Source organism: Sinohyriopsis cumingii, chromosome 14 (assembly GCF_028554795.1).
Source record: "Sinohyriopsis cumingii isolate HCF-2022 chromosome 14, ASM2855479v2, whole genome shotgun sequence".
Classification (NCBI taxonomy): domain Eukaryota; kingdom Metazoa; phylum Mollusca; class Bivalvia; order Unionida; family Unionidae; genus Sinohyriopsis; species Sinohyriopsis cumingii.
The window spans coordinates 113331439-113351305 of NC_142974.1; the positions used below are offsets into that span (position 1 = coordinate 113331439).

General features: G+C 37.5%; 1 protein-coding gene across 1 annotated transcript in view; it reads left to right on the forward strand.

Moving 5' to 3' along the window:
• Positions 1–429: 429 nt before the first annotated feature.
• Positions 430–19867, forward strand: part of LOC149784628 (uncharacterized) — a 66442-nt gene continuing 47004 nt past the window's right edge. The window contains exons 1-4 of the mRNA XM_089933019.1: positions 430–874; positions 2671–2931; positions 14863–15453; positions 16745–16893. Coding sequence (XP_089789145.1) covers positions 430–874; positions 2671–2931; positions 14863–15453; positions 16745–16893 — 1446 coding nt within the window. The remainder of the gene's footprint in view (positions 875–2670; positions 2932–14862; positions 15454–16744; positions 16894–19867) is intronic.

Consider the following 19867-nt stretch of genomic DNA (forward strand, 5'->3'; position numbering starts at 1 on the left):
AAGTTTATTTCACATTGTCCACTAAAAGTATATATGTCTGTACTTTCTTTATTCCGTATCCTGATATGAGTCACTCTTTTATCCACAGTCCACATTGAACCCTACTACAGTGGCGTTGTTGTAATCAAAGACACGGTGCTGGTCATAGACAACGATGCGAGGAATCTCCAGCTTTACACTCGTCATGACGGCAAACTTCTATCTACATCACAAAAATTGGAGTCCTGTCCCACGGGTGTCTGTCTTATTAGCAAGACGGAAGTAGCCGTGTCTCTGTCGAACGGTTCGATTGTAATCATGTCATTTAAATCTGTATATGACGTAAAACTGGTCAAAATGTTCGATGTAAACATGGGATTTGATGAATGTTATTCATTGGCAAAATGGAAAGCAAACAAACTCGTTGTCAGCGGTAGGAATTTCGGCAGGATGTTGTGTTGGGGAGTTGTATCGATTACAGATGGACGTCTGGACTCAATTCACAACATCTGTCTAGTTGGTACTAGTTGGAGTCCTACTCACATGGCCATAAAAGCCAACACAGCTTACATCTCGTTTCGAACTGATGACTCCACTAATAGAGGTGTTTATGCATATAATATGTTTAATCCACACTCACACAAGTTTCTGTATCAACACCAGGAATTAATAACACCGGGGTCGATAATGGCTGACAGGGATTATGTGTACGTGTGTGACGACAACAGAATTCATCAGCTGACAGACAGCGGTCAACTAGTGACCATACACACAGTATCGTCAGATCTCCATACAATATTCTATGATGACCAGCATGGAATTATATACACCACAAGCAGTGAAGTTGGAAGTAATGTGATTAATGTATATAGACTGGAGTATTTACATAAATCAGGTAATTCTATTTTTTAATATCACGCGACAACGAAAACTACATACTTTTTTACATTTACAATTCCTAATTCACGTTTGGATAATAAATATAAGTTATACATATTGCAGTTGGAACCTAATCGTAAAGACAAACAATTTTAAAATATGTAAAATGAAATTAAAGTGTAATGAATATATTTTTTTTATCGTCCAGAGTGTAAACTCGAAGTGACGTTAGTCGTGCATAATCATTTTTATTGATTTTGACTGCAAATATAATCATATTTGTTGTTTTAAAATTTAAGACCAATATAGTTGTACAAAGTCAGTTCATTTGTGATTGTTATCTGCATGTTAGTTCTTACTAAAAAAAATTCATATCAAAATGATACATCTCTATGGACTGTCGCAATGGCGGCTGGCAGGTTAGCGTACATCATTATCAGTGCGGGGCAATACACATTGTGTTTATGGCCAGTAGGGGGCGCTTTCATTGAGACGCCATCTGCACGCCACAGTCAATCAGGGTTACACAGTAAAGCACTCATGGGTTACAGCGTCTAAAATTCCCATGTTTCTCATGTTCTCGCAGGTTGCATAATCTCGCGGCATTAGATATTTCCTTTTTACATAGACACTTGCACCATCTGCCTTTCGTTTGTAACAAATTATTTTAATAATGTTTTCTTTTTGGGAAAATAAATAAGAAACATACTAACCAATAGAAGATGTATCAGATAACCAATGTACTCAAACGATTATTTATAGAAGTCTCCATCTTGTCATGCCGAAGCCGAATATGAATGTCGCATTCATATTTCGGATGATGTAGGAATAATTAAACAAACCAGTTCATTTTGATGTCCGATTGCTGAGTGTAATTTGTTCTGGACACTTGACAGCTTGGTTTTTTAGTTATGCATGTGTTGATTACTCTTGATTATTTTCACTTCCTCTTGGAAATTCCATGCTTTTAAAAGTAAAAACAAAACAAAACAAAACAAACAACAAACATAAAAGCATGCTGACAACTTATATTCTTTATAAAACTGTTTCGTATTTTATAATTTTGTTAATACATGTTTATATGCTGGTATTCCCTACTTTGGCAAGATTCACCTGCCAATTTTAAAAGTGTTTAAGTTAGGTCACTTTGAATTAATTTAAGCCTATTTTTGAAGCAAACAAATCAGTCATTTTATTCAGTTGTTGCTTTATATGATGCATGATTTCCATAATTATAACATGTATACATAGTCACATGTAAATATATTCACAGTACATGAATGCATGCCATCCTTCTCTACATTATACATGTTGCAAAGGCAAGCAAGTGCACACATACGATTTAATTGTTTAGAAGCACTTAATAATTGTTCCGGTGTTGCCAAGTTTACATTTTATAAGTATATGTCAGTTTTAATCAGATTGTAGATGTAAATGTTTGGATCAATTTTTTTATATGTTGACCAAATGTGGTGAGCTTTTATGACAATGGATTTATGAATGTTGCACAAGTCTCCAGTATATTAGCATGAATAACTTGGATAGCGTACATTGAAATTACACTCTCTGATCAGTATTTCACTTTACCCTCATTTGTGCTTCAGAGACCTCCAAATTTTTAATTTCACCCCCATTTTTGGTACCAAAGTTTTTTTAATTATTACTCAGTCTTTCCCCCCAGGTTTGACACCAAGGTGATTTTTGACTCTCAGTCTTGCACCCCTAGAGGATACACTATCTGATGTTTCGGGTAGTCATTATTTTTCAATTTGCCTCACTGTTAACAATAAAAATAATCCATTACATGTACAGGTGTTCCAGTAGAAATTCAGAACATGGATGATAGATCCATCCAACTTTTTGAAGATGCTCTAAAAGATGGAAAGGAAACTATATACAGCATAAGAATCATGGTTGTCGGACACATGGGTGTAGGAAAGACAACCCTGGTCAAACGTCTTCTTGGAGAGGAAGTAAACATTTCCGAGAGACGTAGTACAGAGGGCATAGATGTCTATGTCAACTGCCGTGATGTTTCTTTATCGACCTGTGAATGGACGAGGCAAGAAAATGGTATGTGGGCATACAAATATAAAATATATACATTTCTCTATTTATTCACATACCAGGAGGTGAAATGTATTGTGCTGTGCTGACATCTGACCATTCATCTCTGTTTTGTTTTGGCACAATAACCTAAGTTTTCTACAATCTAACATTACCAGAGATTTTAAGTAGTTTGCATTTGGGGCATGGGAGAAACCTACATGTTTTGATTTCAGGATGAAAAATAATCTAGCTTCACGGTCTAGAGTTAAAGGTCACAATGACTAAAAGAAGGAAATTTCCCACACAATTAGAAATGACAGATGTTCAAGTTAGTCAGCACAATGACCAATACTAGAGAACTGATCAGTATCATTTTCACTTAGATCAACTAGTCATTATCATAAGTCCTTTAGTGAAAACCCTATGGTGATATGGACATCCATTCAGAAACAGTGATACAAATTTCAAGGTAGCGGCACAAGATTTTTATTTAGAACCAAGTCATTCATGGGGTGAATGCATGCTTAAAGTTTCATGTCCATTTTCCAAGTAGTTAGAGTAAACAGTGATAAGAAGCTTGTGTTAATGGATGGATGAACAAAGGACAACATGCCATTTTGACTTTTTGTATCAGAGACGTTGACCATAGGGAACATATATCTTGTGATATGGAATACAATTTTTCTTTTTTAAGACAAGGAAGACATATATTGATTTAAAATTGAATATGTTTAAGCTGTATCCATCTTATGTATAAGTGCTTTACATCTGAAGATTATGATAGTGTTTACCAACTGGCAGACATGTAATATATGAGACTAATGTAAAACGGCCTTATATCTGGAGATTTTAATTTGTTTACATCTGAAGATTATGATGAGTCTAATGTAAAAAGGTTTTATATCTAGAGATTTTAATAGTATTTACAATCTGACAAGCAAATAATATACAATTTAGGATCCTCCTGTTATTTTAGGTTCTCTGATGTCTCCTTCTGTGATGTAAACATTGTTGTCTTTGTGAAAATACACACAATACTCCTAGTTTCATTTTGTTCATTTCTATAAAGAGCAGTTCCATACCACCTTGGCATTAACATTTTTGTTTGCAGCTGTAACTGGTTTTGCATATGTAAAGACATATCTTCAAATTTCCATTGCAGTTGGGTGGGTTACATAATGTTTCACAAAAAATGCAAATATCTTGAATGAGATTATTCCATTTGGGACTATGAATTGTTATAGAAACTATCAGATAACCTTTCACCTCTGACATGGTAATCTAAATTTACATGAAGCATCCTTTGATTTCATGCAAATTGTTCATTTGCGTTTTGACAGCTTTCCATGAAATGGTTACTTTTTGCCAAATTATTTGGTATTGTTTCAGGGCTCCCATGCCTATTATTTTCTCATTTGCTATGAATTTTTTTTGCTTCTTACAATGGCATGGTTTTGAATATATATAGTAACTGCAAGCTCATTGTAATTACAATTGTTATTGGGTTACTTCTTCTGGTAAGCATATACTCTTAACTCAAAATGGGAATCTATACTAATCACTATCAATATTGACAAAACTCTGGTACTGGGACTATCTTCTGGTAAATGGTGGAGACTGTAGCTTTTAGGTGTTCACTGATGGACAGCCAATGACACAGCTACTGAAAAGCTCACAACATGTCCTTGTATACCCATAGAAACCAAACAACTGGAAACCAAACAAACCAAATGTCGTTTAGGTCTCTTACTTGGTGACATAGCATATACAGAAATAACAGAACATAACCAAATGATAACCCAGTTGGCTATTAACCGAAATTAAGGCAAATGTAATTAGCTTTTGAATACCAAAGAAACAAATGAAGTAATTTGTCTGCTGCAGGTAATATAGTGAATTGCATGTGAATTAAATTCATTAATAAACATTACCAATAGGATATTTGCAGTATATGGGGTTATATAGTACGAACATAATGTGAGTTTCATGGATCAGTGAATGGTTTGATACAAACCATGTTATAGTAGTATACATGTATGATAATTTGCCACAGTATGTATAGCTATAATTTATAGTACCGACAAGGCCATTTTGTGTTATCAGAGATTTCATCGTACTTTATTGATAAAACATCAGAATCCACTAGTATAACGTATATGTGCTTCAAGTGCAGGGTAAAACAGTTTCAGTTAGATGTATGAATCAATTTCAGGAGCTTTTGTAAAATGTAGTATATTATAATGATTAGTATTTTTTAGTGTACTAAGTACTTCATGTACTGGGCACAAATGGTTTAATTACATGCACAAATCAATTTCCAAGACTAAAAAAATATATAAATTTTTTTACTGGGGGGTGGTGGTGCTAGAGACAGCAATGAAAGATAGAGATGGTCTGCAAACCTGAAACATATTTCTTATTGCCTTATGTAAGTCACTACTAATCTTGAAGGAATGATCTGCGTTTTGTTATTTAAATGGTGCAGATAATTTCGTTCAGGTATACAAGAAAACAATAGATGATGGTAAACTGTGTCATGGTAGGACACAAATCATGAGGTTTTAAAATATAACCTGGAAGGTTATGTTGCCCATGACTTTTTGGAGAAGGCTGTTCAGAACATCAGAATAAAATTACTTCAAGGGATATCGTGAAGTAAAAAATTACACCTTTATGACAAAGTTGAAGCAGTCCTCTTAAACATATATTACTTCTCCCAAAAGAGATTTTCTGCAGGGCTGGTTGATATATGTGAGCGGACCTTGTTGGTCAGTGTAACACTTTTTGTTAAAACAACTGCTGCACTTTATGTAACTGTGAAGACAATTTATTTCTCTGTTCTAATTTAATGAGTATGAAAGTAATTAATGTTAATTGGTTGTTGTTTGTGGTTTTAACACCACGTATCAGTGCATGATATACTATGTTGTTATGTATACAGTATTTGATTTAATTTAATTGTAAGTTGTAAAAAAAAAATTAATTTCATTAAATGTAAAAATAATGTAATTTTGGTTACATGGAATTTGATATTTTCCACAAATTAGTTTGACCTTAGAGTTAAACGTAAACACAGAACTTTGTATCTTATGCTGACCTAGTTCCTGACCTTGATTCAGAAATCACTGAGACAAGTAAACAACTTTTTATTTTTATCTTATTCTTAGTGTAAATTGATAGGTTTTTATCAAGGTCATGCTGGGTCTACATGCTTTAAGACGTAAATACTTCTAAAAAATTCTGGAGTTGACCCTCATCCAGGAATGTTTTGAGTTTCAAGTTACTGTATAAGCTTTGTTTATATAGATATTTCTCGGGGCTTTTTCTTTACGCTGGACAGTGTATGTTGTGAGAGTTTGAAGTTATTATTTTTATTCAAATTATTTGGATTCTAAAAAATTAATTACTTTTTCTTATAAATATTTGAGTGCTCATGCCGAATTCTTGGACAAAGACATTGAATTAAATTTTTCTGAAATTCAAACACCGGGATATTATTGACTGTGGGATAAAGAAAGATTTGTAGACGATCCAACACCATACTGACTCTAGTATACGTCATCGCATTCCATTTTGGATTCTTCGTTGGGACTAAAACTTGAATTCATTAAAACATTTCATTATTAGGACCCCTAAAATTTAATTTGTGGATTATTCTTGGATTATTTTTAGATTTGATTCTTAAAACCGTATGTTATTTTTTTAAATTTTTACAGTGTTTTTACCAGGGACGTAAATTAACTTAAATTTTTCAAAGGTTGTTGTTTTCACTCTGTCTCTTCTTACTGTTTTACTTTGACCCTTCTTATTTTGATTCCAAATTTAATAGTTTCTTACCTCTAGTGAAAGCCATCAATAACGTTTGGACCTGGTTTGTGTTACAGAACTACTATTATTACATTTAAACCATTTTTCTTCTTTAAGTCGTTCACCTTACTATTTTTATTGGTGATAAAAAATTATGTTTGTCAGTGGTCATGACACTGGACTACACAATGAATAGCTTGTACCTTACCCTCATTTGAGCCCATGATTGACAGGATTCTTTCCAATCCCAGTAGCAGATGATCCACAAGTTTGGAAACCAGACTGTGGAAAATTCAATTAGTCACAGTATGTTGATATCAATTTTCTTTTGGTTGACCTGAAATTTATATAATTCTTCCTTGTTTCAAGTACAAGATAATCTCATAGTTTTGTGATTGTATTGGGGGGGGGGGGATAAGTTATTATTGTGCAAGAACTGGTTTCTTTCTACCAATCAGATCAACATTTACCTTTTGGCTTGGCATCATTTGGAATATGTCTTACTCAAGTGGAAGATGGTTGATAACTGCAGTTGGTGAACAGCTATGGTCGGATAGGAATTGGCGGTCGAAATTGCTAATGAATTGATGAATAGAAGAAATTATAATACGCTCTGTCTTTTTATGGTGGGCATATAACAAATATTTTCAACGATATTGAGGTTGATGACAATATTAGTTTAACTAAATTGTTGAGAGATTTGTTATTTCCCACATGTCACTTTTCAAACAAATGTGGCAGTCATATATAATACAGGCATAAACATTTTCAGGTACAAGAACGGATAGAAAGTTTAGATTTTGGATGACCATTGGACAGGTACTGGATGAATAGTGAACAGATTTATGTTTATGCACAAAGAATATAATCCATATAGACCTTTAAATTGTACATCAGAACAAATTGGTGATAATAACAGTAATGTTCTTATTAAACATTGACCTAATACTTTCAGTCAGCTATTGTATGCAAGTAGTTTGGAAATTTTCTATGTTATGAATCAATTTTATTCATCTTAGAAAGGACATACCGGTAATACTGAAGTTGCTTAAAATGCTTCTTGTCAGGTCAAAAGAGCAACTAGAAGTGACATGTTTTTCATTATCCACATGCTCTAAATATGTGCATACAAGGATGAATTTTTAAGCCGTCATATTAACCTTTGACTAAAAGTATGTACTATGTTAGCACAGTTAGCATGTTTGCATCCGTCTGTCTACGGGAGACGATGGCGTATCTCTAAAGTAAGCTTTTGTTTATTCTTCTTTCTAGCTCTCTTTTCAGCTTGTTTTATATTTCTCTCTTCCTCTGCGTTTTGAACTCCCTGCCTCACAGCTAGACGCCAGCTGGAACGGTTGTTTGCCCAGCTCTCCCAGTCGTTGACATTGATGTTCGCCGTCTTCATATCCTTCTTGCAAACATCTTTGTAGCGCAGATCTGGTCATCCAGTTGGTCGTGTAACTTCGGCTAACTCCCCATGTAACAGGTCCTTGTAAATGCGGTCTGGGTTCATTTACTTGACATGGCCAAACCAGCGAAGGCGCCTCTCGCTGAGAATGAAAAGCATGCTGTTCGTGTTGGCGCGTTCTAGAACCTCTGTGTTCGGTACTTTGTCCTGCGATTTGATGTGCAGAATGCGCCGCAGACATCTCAGGTGGAAGCTGCTGAGTTTCCTATCGTGTCTTGCATAGGTGGTCAATGTTTCGTTGCTGTAGAGAAGTGAGCTGAGCACGCAGGACTGGTAGACACGCAGTTTGGTCTTTTCGGTGAGGATGGAGATGTTCCAGACTCTCTGGTTACGTCTGGCCATCACTGCTGATGCCTTGGCAATAATGCCATTCACCTCAGAATCAATGGAGAGTGAGCTATAGATGTTAGACCGGAGGTATGTGAAGTTCTCGACAACTTCCAAGTTGTACCCATCGATGGTGACAGAGGGTGGGGAGTCTGCGTCCTGCACCATGACGTTCGTTTTCGTCAAACTGATGGTCAGTCCAAATTCCTTACAAGCATGGGAGAGGCGGCATAGCAGTTGCTGAAGTCCATCTTCCGTGTGTGATGTCAAGGCTGCATCGTCGGCGAGGAGCAATTCACGGACGAGTACCTCTGTAACTTTAGTCTTAGCACGGAGACAGGCGATGTTGAACAGCTTGCTGTGAGCCTGTTATGGATGTACACTCCCTAGCTGCAGTCCTTGAATGCGTACTGGAGAAGCATGGAGAAGAAGATGGCAAAGAGCGTCGGCGCAAGGACACAGCTTTGATTGACGCCGCTGATGACTGGGAAGGCTTCAGATGTTACGCCATTGAAGCACACTGTGCCGTGCATGTTCTCGTGGAACGACATAATGACAGCAAGCAGACGTGTTATGCAGCCGCTCTTCTGCAGCATTCTGAAGAGTCCACTCCGACTAACCAGGTGAAACGCCTTTGTCAGGTCTATGAAGGCAATGTAGAGGGGCATCTGCTGCTCGCGACACCTCTCCTGCAGCTGACTATTGAGAAGATCATGTCTACAGTTGACCTGCTGGCTTGAAATCCACACTGGGGCTCTGGGTATACGCGGCAGGCTAGGATCTGCAAGCACGCTAAGGAAACACTGGCGAAAGCCTTTTCCAGTGATGCTGAGGAGGGAGATGCCCAGGTAGTTGTTGCAGTCGCTACAGTCTCCTTTGTTTTTGTACAAAGTGACGATGTTAGCGTCACGCATGTCCTGTGGGATATATCCCTGTTCCCAGCAAGGGCAGAGGAGTGTGTGTAGGGGCTGGATCAGTGCTGGTTTTCCGCTCTTGAGGACTTCGGGCGGAATGACGTCGCTTGCAGGAGCCTTCCCACAGGCAAGGCAATCGATGGCTTTTTCGAGCTCTTCCAGGGTGGGCTGTGTGTCTAGCTCCTCCATGAGAGGCAGGTCTGGAATGGCGTCCAGGGCAGTTCCAGTGACATTGTTCTGGATTGCATATAGCTCGAGATAGTGCTCAACCCATCGCTGAAGTTGTTTCTCCTGGTATGTGATGACTTCGCCAGTCATGGACTTGAGGGGGGCGGTCTTGTAGGTGGGGGAGGGGGGCCTGTCGCCTTGTTGATACCCTCATACATTCCTCTTGCATCATCGGTGTCGGCAGCTGTCTGTATACAGTTGCAAAGGTTCAGCCAAAAGGCGTTGGCACAGCGGCGAACAGTCTTATAGGCGTTGTTCCTTGCAATCCAGAGGGCTTGTTGCATTCTGGGGCAAGATGCAGCCTTGTATGCCAGGAGTGCTTTCCTCTTTGCCTCCGTCACAGGCTCCATCGCCTCCCAGTTTGCCTCATAAGCTGTGATGGCTGAATTGTACACAGATTCACGGATATGGGACCACTTGGAGTCAATGGTGTCATCAGGTGTCACTTTGGTAAGGGTTTCCTTCAGTTTGCTGATGAACTGCTGTGTTTTCTATGGGTTGCTTGCACAGCGGGTGCTGATGCGTGGTTGACCATTCTTCTTGGCATGGTGCAGCTTCTTGGGTAATATTCGCACCTTGCTGGCCACGAGGGAATGGTTCGTGTCGCAATCAGCACTGTGGTAGCTGCGGGTGAGGAGGACACTTGCCAGTTCTGCACGCCTGGTGATGATGAGGTCTATCTTGTGCCAGTGGCGTTAACGTGGATATCTCCACGACACCTGGTGAATCTCCTTCCTTTTTAGAAAGATTTGGTCACACATACGCTGTGGGAGCAGCACATCTGCAGCATTCGCTGATCATTCTCGTTGATCTTGCACCTTTCGTAAAAGCCGAGACAGGTGGACCAGGTCTCATGGTCAGCTCCCACTTTAGCATTGAAGTCTACTAGTAAGTAAAGGCATTCATTGCTTGTGGTACTGTATATTGCCTGGTTCAGAGCCTCATAGTTGTTGACCGGGCCTAAGAATGTTGGCAGCCGGACGGCATGGGTTCTCTCAGTACCTGATGATGGAGGTTTAATGAAGGCGATTAGCGTGTTCTTTACGGCAAAGCCTACACCATGCTCCCTAAGGTCATCCGAGGGCTTCCTCTGCCAAAATAACGTGTAATTGGCTTCCCTGACGGTGCTGCTGTCAGCCAGTCGGGTCTTCTGGAGGCAGGCAATGTCGATGTTCAGTCGAGAGTGTTCTCTGTCAGTGACGGCAGTCCTCCGTGCATCGTCGATCTGCTGTAGTTCAGCGGTCAATCCAGTACACATGGTCCTGATGTTCCAGGTTGCAAAACGAAGAGTTGGAGTCTTCTTATTTCTTCTTTCTTCTTTTAGGCTTTCCTGGTGCGGAGTTTTGTGGCCCACTTGTCGAGATGGTTCTCTAAGCTCCACGCGCCCAGTGAAGCAGGCAGGCCATGGCGGGCAGCACCTTACTGACTTCGGTCTGCCCAGCTTGAAGAGGGCGGTAGCTGTCCAGTGAGACCTGGTGATCTCTCCCACTGTCAGAAGTGACTTCTGGCGCCAAGCTCTACGCCAATCGAGCTTTGACTTAGAACTGGCAAACTGCTACTTTTTGTAATGTGCCGACGCCGTACGACGACGCTGGAGTGTCCTTTCCATTGGACCTATGAAGCATGGGCAGGCTGGTATGGAGATTCAGCTGTTGCCCATGCAGCAGATCCCCCCTCTCCACTCAGCTGGTGGGCCCAAGGGAACGACTAATGACGATACAACTTGGCATCAACAGCGTCGCAGGAGTTGCCAGAGTGCCGTTGAAGTCAATGTCAGAACGCCTTAGGAACTCCGTCTCCGGATTTTCTTTTGGGGTTTACTCCCTTAGCCTTTCCCATGAGTGGGTATAGCCACAACGCAGCAGAGGTTTGGAATCGGAGGTGTCCTTCTCCTAGATGAGCGACCATCCATGGTTTACGAGTCCCATCTACCCGAATCAACTGGTTTTAAGGCGAGAGTTGCCCGCCTTCACCCTATCTCCTGTTAGTGGAAAACGTGGTCTGCCACTCGCGAAGGCCAGGAGCTGGATTTTAGTTGACAGAGGGAATCAGATACGCAAGCCGTATGGGGCATTTTTGGAGGATTGGGACGCTTGTCTTCCACTCCCACCCCGGACAATGTCAACCTTAGACCACTTAGCAAACTTGCACTTATTATTATTAGCAGAGTACATATCATTATATTATGTGTATCTGTATTTTTAAAGTTCTTTTTGCTTCTCTATGTGTTTGCACAAGTGCATATGCTGCTTGCACCCTATGTTGCATGCTAACCTGCTTTGTAACCTAGCTATGTGGTGAGTTGTATATATAATAACACCATATAAGCCATTAACCAGGCCACCTGGGGGTTTACGTTAGAAGGCTTGTAGATTGTATTTGCGTGTGTACATGTGTGCATTTGATTTATCATCTTAGTGATGGCTCACATTTAACAGTAGTCCACTTCCACAAGGCCAATGAAATTTATCGTGCTATTGCATTTCAAAATTTCTATTGTTGAATTCATAGTCAATAGTGATATGTATTTAACATTGTTTTGTGGAAAGAACTAGTGAAGATTCAGCAAGACAAGAACTTTTCTCCAACTTTTCATTTACTGAAATTTTAAATTCTAAGGCTATGGCAAGCATGAGGACAAAAACAGTGTTTTGTTCTTTAATAGATATTAAATCTGACATACAATATAGACTGCCATCCCAAACAAGTTGGAAGTCCATAACCTTTAAAGTATAAGCAACAGTTTGTATGATAGAAGTTGATATAAACAATTACAAATATCAAATTATAATGTTCAGAGTTTATATTAAAATTATTGCTTTTGATGGGCTGGAAAGATCGGCTAGCATTTTATTACATTAATATAGGTTAACTATAAAACGTCCCTATAAAACATCCAATGGCTATAACAATAATAACTAACAGCATTTATAGAAAACCTTGAGAAACACTCGACAGCTTCACAGTATTAACAACTAACTATTGGAAGAGCATTGAGAAACACTCATCTGCTCTATACTCAAAATTTGCACTCATTATTTTTATTATTATTATTATTATTATTATTATTATTTGATTTCATATTTCTATTAAATTGTAATAAACATTATTTGAACAAGGTCGGCAAGAAACACTTGACTTGGCCTCACAGGGTCATGACAATTACTGTCTGATTACAATTTAACAGATTAAGCAGATATTTTAGCTAAAGTTGCTGATTTAAAAAAACATAAAAATTGAATGAATAAGTATTCTGAAAAGTTTTTAGTTATACAGAAGCAGATCTCAAAATGTAGTTTTAGTCCTGTTTCAAATGTACTATACAAACATTATTTCTGCATTTATTTATATAGATGTCGTGAAATAACTATGAATTCTCATTCGCCGAAAATAATCAACAAAAGAGTTATCTTTTCTTTGCACACTGCCTTATATGACCTTTATAGTATAAAAAAGATTGTAAAATATTTTCCTGCGCACGTTCAACATGTTTTGAGCTCATAATATGACCCTCGAAAAACTGACGAGGTCCCAACACAGACGGTTACAAACTTCTTATACCTTCTGTGGAATTCTGCAGGATTCTGCATTTGGCATGGAGACTTTTAACGTTCGTTGGGTAGCAACCGCAGGTAACAAAAATCTGCGAGCGCTTGCTTTAAGGGGCAAGCAAACTTTGTTACTGATAGCAGAATAACACACTAATTAATAAATGTAACTAGAATCCTATATAACACAGAGCATTAGCTAAGTGTGCCCAATAGACTTTTCAATGGTCAATATTTTTTATTCAAAAATGTTTAATTTAAAATGGTTGATACCGTAAGCGACCACTAACCATTAAGCTGTATAAACAACTGAAGTGTTCCAGATGTGCCAAATCTGGAAAGTTGGTGAACAGAAATCAACCAGACTATTTTATATCCCAAACATGAACATATGCTTTCAGTAAAATATACCAAGGAGTATCGTAGTTTTGTTTCCTACTGGTACATATACACTGCATCCGTAACCACAAATAATAATCCCAACAGCTGAGTCCCTTTTCAGAATGAATGTAGTCATATTTTTCTAATATAAGCCTTTTAAAAAGATTGATGCTGCTTGGTACAACAATGCCATTATCATATTGCATTAAACCAGTCAAGATCAATAGCTATGCTGTGTGGGAAATAAGGCCTTATTAGCCAAGATCCACTGTTTTAGCTACGTATGAAATTAATAGACCAACACAAATATCTGCTATGGATGTGTGTACTGTAGCAGAATGAAACAAGTGGCATTCTAGCATTTTATGGGTTTGGCTTTTAAACGTTTTGCCTTGTTATGTCCATTTTTTATTTGAAGGCTACTACAGTACATAAATTGCAAAGTATAAAGAATAGTGTATTATACACCAACGTGATGTACTGTGTAAGGATGGGGTGAATAGGAAAAGGCATTACTTAGGTAATGTTTTCAAAACAAACATGCATTGAATGCTCAATTGCTGTTGAAATTATATTTGCATTTGTTAAACCTGTAATCAGCTTAATGATGAAGTATTGTTTGCTGTATGATTACTAATCACTGACTTCATAGTCTTTTCATGGGCAGTTATTGTTTACAACGAGTTTATGTGTATACATTTGATAAAATTAAAGCATCATGTTAGATTTGATTTTCTAGCAGTATTTACATTTTTTGAAAGGGTTTATTTTTTCTAAGTTCTTGTACAATCCTCATTTTTACATGTTATAATTTTGCTTTTTGTTGGTGCTATGTAGCTGTTATTGTGCTGACATGCTGTTTACATTACATTACATTACATTACATTACATACATGCATGCATGCATGCATGCATACATACATACATTCATACATACATACATACATACATACATACATACATACATACATACATACATACATACCAAAGGTAGTTTTCTTGCAATTACTATTTTACTGTCAATCACTCCCTGTCAACACCTATGTGGTGGAGGTACACATGCACCAAAAGAGTGTCAGGCAGGTGTTGAGTTGCTTGGTATCTACTCCCCACCACCACTACAGTATTTAAACTTGCAGTAGCATGGAGTGGCTTATCTGGCCCACCGCATGTAGTGGAGAGACAAAAGCTCATTAAAGTTGTATTTTCATTTTCCATTTCCAGATTGATTTTTTGTTGCAAAGCACAATTTAGCTGTAGTATATGTTCCTTCTGATTTCAGATTCAGAACAGGATTATAAACTACAGCGCCTTGTTAAAGTTCTGAATGAGAATTACAAAATGAGCGAGAGCACTGCAGATCGGGAACAGGTTGCAAGCTCTCCTCAACAAGAGAGAGCTGACCACAATCTAACTGGTATTGTTGCTGATGATAACAAGGATACAGAGGTAATATATAACCGGGCTCTTCAACAGAATATTGGCCAGAATCTTTCATCTACGGCTAGTCTTAAAGAAGAATCACCTTCCACAGTAGATCAGAGTAATCGCACCCAGTCTGAAAATAACATGATACTTGAAAGGGAGTGTGGAGAAAGTAATGCCACTGAAAGTCATAAGACAGATCCATTGAGGAAAATGTTAAAATTGTTGAAAGAAAATCCAGACAAAACAAAGCAGGATGTAAGAAAGTACGCACGTTTAACAATTTGGGACTTTGCAGGGCAGTATGCCTTTTACACGACACACCAGATGTTCCTGACAATACGTGCCATTTACCTGTTAGTTTCAGATGTCAGTGGACAAATTACTGATATTGTAGAAGATGAGTGTTACTTTGACACTGAGGGGAAAGTGAAATGCAAAGTTCATGGTACGTGCTGGGTTTCGTCTCATCTGTAAATTAATTTATCTTGAATTTGACAAAGATACAAGATATTTTTCAATATACAAAAATAATCACATTCATTTGTACAACTGTAAACATTTCTTGGTTAAGATTGTAAGAACTCTGTTATATTCAGAAGAGAATATTGAGTGGACTAAATGATTGATTCCTTACGGCTAATCTTGAAAAAGTAATATAATAACCATATAATTGTCAGTTGCAACATAAAAGCATTTAAAGGAGATAAAACATCACATGCCAAGAAAGAAATGATTGATAGAATTAATTATTAATTGCACCACAGAATGTGTCATTTTTTGCTCCGTATTTGATGCAGCTCTAATGATAGTAATATCCTTCTATGATAACTAATATCCTCATGAACTAATTATTTCTTCATATTATTTTCATTCAGAAATAAGGACTTCAGGATTTTTCCCAACAATAGTACTTGTATGTCACTCCACTGTTTTTCAGTTGTAACTGCTAACAATCAGCTGACTTGCTACTCAAAAATGTGTAACACCTAATTAACAGTCATTTCCTGTAAAGTCAGTTATTGTTGCAAGTATCTGTCTTTCCCTAATTTGAGTTTAGGCTTCTCATACTTTATTTTAAACTGTGCTGACACGCAGGAACACAAACAGCACAGTGTGAGGGACTGATATAACGTCAACAGTACGGGACCTAGGGCAGTCACTGAACTATATGGAATTTGATATGGTCATGAGATAAGCAGTAAAACCTCTATTTGTCTTGCATTTTGTGGCTAAATAGCCTTTAAAACTGGGAAAACAAAATGACCAGACAAGCTTAGACAGTGACACCTTGATTGATTGCCTGACAAACAGAAAACAATACGTACATTTAAATCTTAGGTAAGCTTAGTTGGCAACACCTATATTGATTTCCTGCGAAATAAATAATTTTTAAACTTAGTGATTTTTCCATTTAACTTCATTTAGATGTTTATTTGGCAGTTAGAAGGACAAATCAAAGACTAATTGATGTATGAGATATATCAAAACTCTCATGATCGATATCTGATTGAGCAAAGTTTGTAGGTCACATTCTTTCATCTACTGGGAATGTCCGGCAAAAGCAGGAATTTCAGGTTCATTATTTTTAAGTCATTTCATTCTGATGCACATTCAATTAAATCTGTCAAAAACTAAGTCAGTATTGTTTTAGTAAATATTTTGTCAGCCAGTAGATGTACATTATTCTGTCAATGCTTTGAATGTTTATGATGTATTTTGTTTCTTGCCTTTTTTAGAGCTAGTTGAGATCTGGATGAATTCCGTACATTCATGTGCTCCACCTGACACAGAGAACTTGAATTCTGCACATTCCCCTACAACATCTTACACAGTCATCCCACCACCTGTGATTTTAGTGGGGACACATGTTGATCAAATTCCACAGGTATTTAATTTGATCAATAACACATATCTACTGAATGTTACAAACTGCAATTTTATAAGAGTTTAATTAGAGTCATGAATGTGACAATCATTTCATTCCCATGTCTAGTGATTGTCACAAGTCATTTAAACCTGCAACTATAATTTGAGGAAAGAGGCAAACTTGTGCCGATTGTTTAATGTGAATCTATGCTAGTTTTTGAAGTAATCAAGTATGAGAATGAATAATGATGCAAATTTATTAACGCCGTAGCCTAAATCCATATAAGGGTTTAAAGTTAAATAGTAGGTGAACACATATGTATATCTACACATACACTAATTAGACCCATGACCAACCCTTTGACAGAGCTCATATGTAACTAGAGTACCATCATTGGCTTGCCAATGCAAACCAACATACATTTTGCAACTTACCCTGAACTACTTAGCTGTAATTGTCTTGAAACGTCACATATATGATCGTATAGTCTAGATGGAACTAGATGAAATGTATGCCAGTCAGATATCCAATATGGCTACCATAATAACCATCGTAAAAGTATTACTGTTACGTCATATCTGAGTGGATGGTCATAGCATGGGGTGTTCACTTAAGGACATTATATAAAGCCTTGTTGGCCCTGAATGAAATTGACACAAATCAATTTCCAATATGGCCATGACAGCACTTGTCATAAATATGTTATTGCTACTTCGTAGTGGATGACATGGTCATGTCAGCATCGTGTTGTCACTGAAAGACTTCTTATGATTTCTGGTTGGTCCTAGGCGAAACTGTGCCGATCTAAGGCTTGTTATCTCTGTTTTTCAATGGGATGGTAAGATCAGTGTGGGTTTTGCTAGAAGATTTCTTAGGATGTCTAGTTGGCACTAAATGAAAATGGTGATAGTCTGATATTCAATTTGGCTTCAATATCAGCCATTTCGAAAATCTTAGTATCATTGCTCATACTGAATGGATGGTCTTGTCAACATGTGATTTTATTAAAAGACTTCTTCTGATATCTATCGGATCCTAAACAAATAGTGCTGATCTAATATCAAATATGGCTGCCATGGTAGCCATGATAAAAATCTTGTTATCACAACCCTACTTGACTAGAAAGTGATGCTAGCATGGGGGTGATCGTTGCAAGTCTTCTTGGTTGATCTAGTTAGTCTCAAAGTAAAATGGTGCTTATCTGTCCAATATGGCTACCACAGCTGTGTTCTTGTAAATATTGTTAGTTCTGCTTCTCCTGAAGTGTGCTTCTTGTTGTTGTTTAAGGTTTAATGCCATTTTCCAGTGCATGATTTTTTATATATGGTTGCCAGTGTAATAGTATATACACGGTGCCCAGTATAATTTGTGGAGGAAGAACCACCAACTCATTGTAAGCTACTAGCAAGCTTTTTATGTCTACTCCCCTCAAAATAGTGTGCTGTATCAACACAGGGTCTTTCAACAATATATTTGTTATGATTAATTGATGGTCCTACATAAAAAAGTGACTGTTGTACAAAGAGTATGGCTTCCACAATGGACAAAATCTTTGTGTCGGTGCTCCCAGTTAATGGATGTTCATTATGACATGACATGTTCACCAGAAGATTGTTAATAAAGACTACTTTGTAGCAAATAAAAATGGTGCCAAGCTGATATCTAATTTGTGTACCACATCAGCTAACACAAAAGCTTGTTTTCGATGAAGATTTTCATAGACGATTTCAACAATAAATGGTGAAATATAGGAAATAGTCTTGTCTTGAATTTGTACATAGTCATTATTTTATTATTTTATGCTCATTTTTTCGCCCGTTAACTTTACATTTTCAAAATCATGTAGTATTGCCAGATATTAAACCCGTGCGCCGGTCACATATATAGCATTCACGTGCATAAAGGAACTACGTTCTACTGTAAACAAACAATGTACGCAGACGCCAGCACTTTTGATTTGTACACAAATCATGTACACTGGCGTAAGAGGCGCTTTATGTTGTGATTGTTTAAATTTGTTTATAAATGAACTAAAACAGACATTTCGTGGAGTGCCACAGACCAGCTGTTTGGTTCATTCCGCGTGATACAATGTTTCAAATTTAGGCTAGCTACAGTATGCAACAAATGCAATAAAATTCCTTACAAAAAACGTACAAGTGACAAGTCATATACTGTCTTCTTTAGCTGGTGATAAGAATGGCAAAACAATATCCTTACAGTTTTACATCCTGAATTTCCTCAAGATGTACTTTCTTAGTTCTGCAAATCCGAATTACATGAGCCATGTCATAGGTTTTCAATCTTGATCACACATGTCGAAATTGTACTGTTAATTTCGATAAGTGCAATTACATCCTCCTTACTGCACTCAAAATAAAATAAGCATTAAATTCCATAGTGATTTTTTGATAATTGCAATTGAAAGACTTCATACTTTCCCCACATTATGATTTCAAGCATTCAATGACAGAAAGCAGAAGCACATTTACAGATGTCTACACGCTTTTCCTAGCTTCTTCAATCCCAAGTACTTCACGTGGAATTGTCACATACAAATCCAGTCCATAATCACGAACTTTCTTAGAATCGAAAAAAAAATTACCAAAATCTATTCATTCCAGATCAAATGGAAAAGTTGTTGCAATGCACATTCATTCACAATATGACTCCAAATTTCAATTTTAACCAGACATGCCATTTTCTTTCGAAAGTTATGTCCAGCGTGCGACTAAGTTCAAATTTATCTGGGCGGAGTTATCTGCGCAGTTATAATGTTGTTGTTACGTAATGATGAATATGCGCTTGTGTACTTAGTTTTTAATACGGCATACATTCATTTACATTGTTTCTTGTAGGGTATTTTGTTTATATAATTAAGCATTAGGTAGAATAAAAAATTGGCCGAATCTGAGACTCGAACCTACGCAGACAGAGTTGAGATGGCAGTGATCTGTAACGGAGAGCGCTTTAGACCACTTGGCCACTCGGG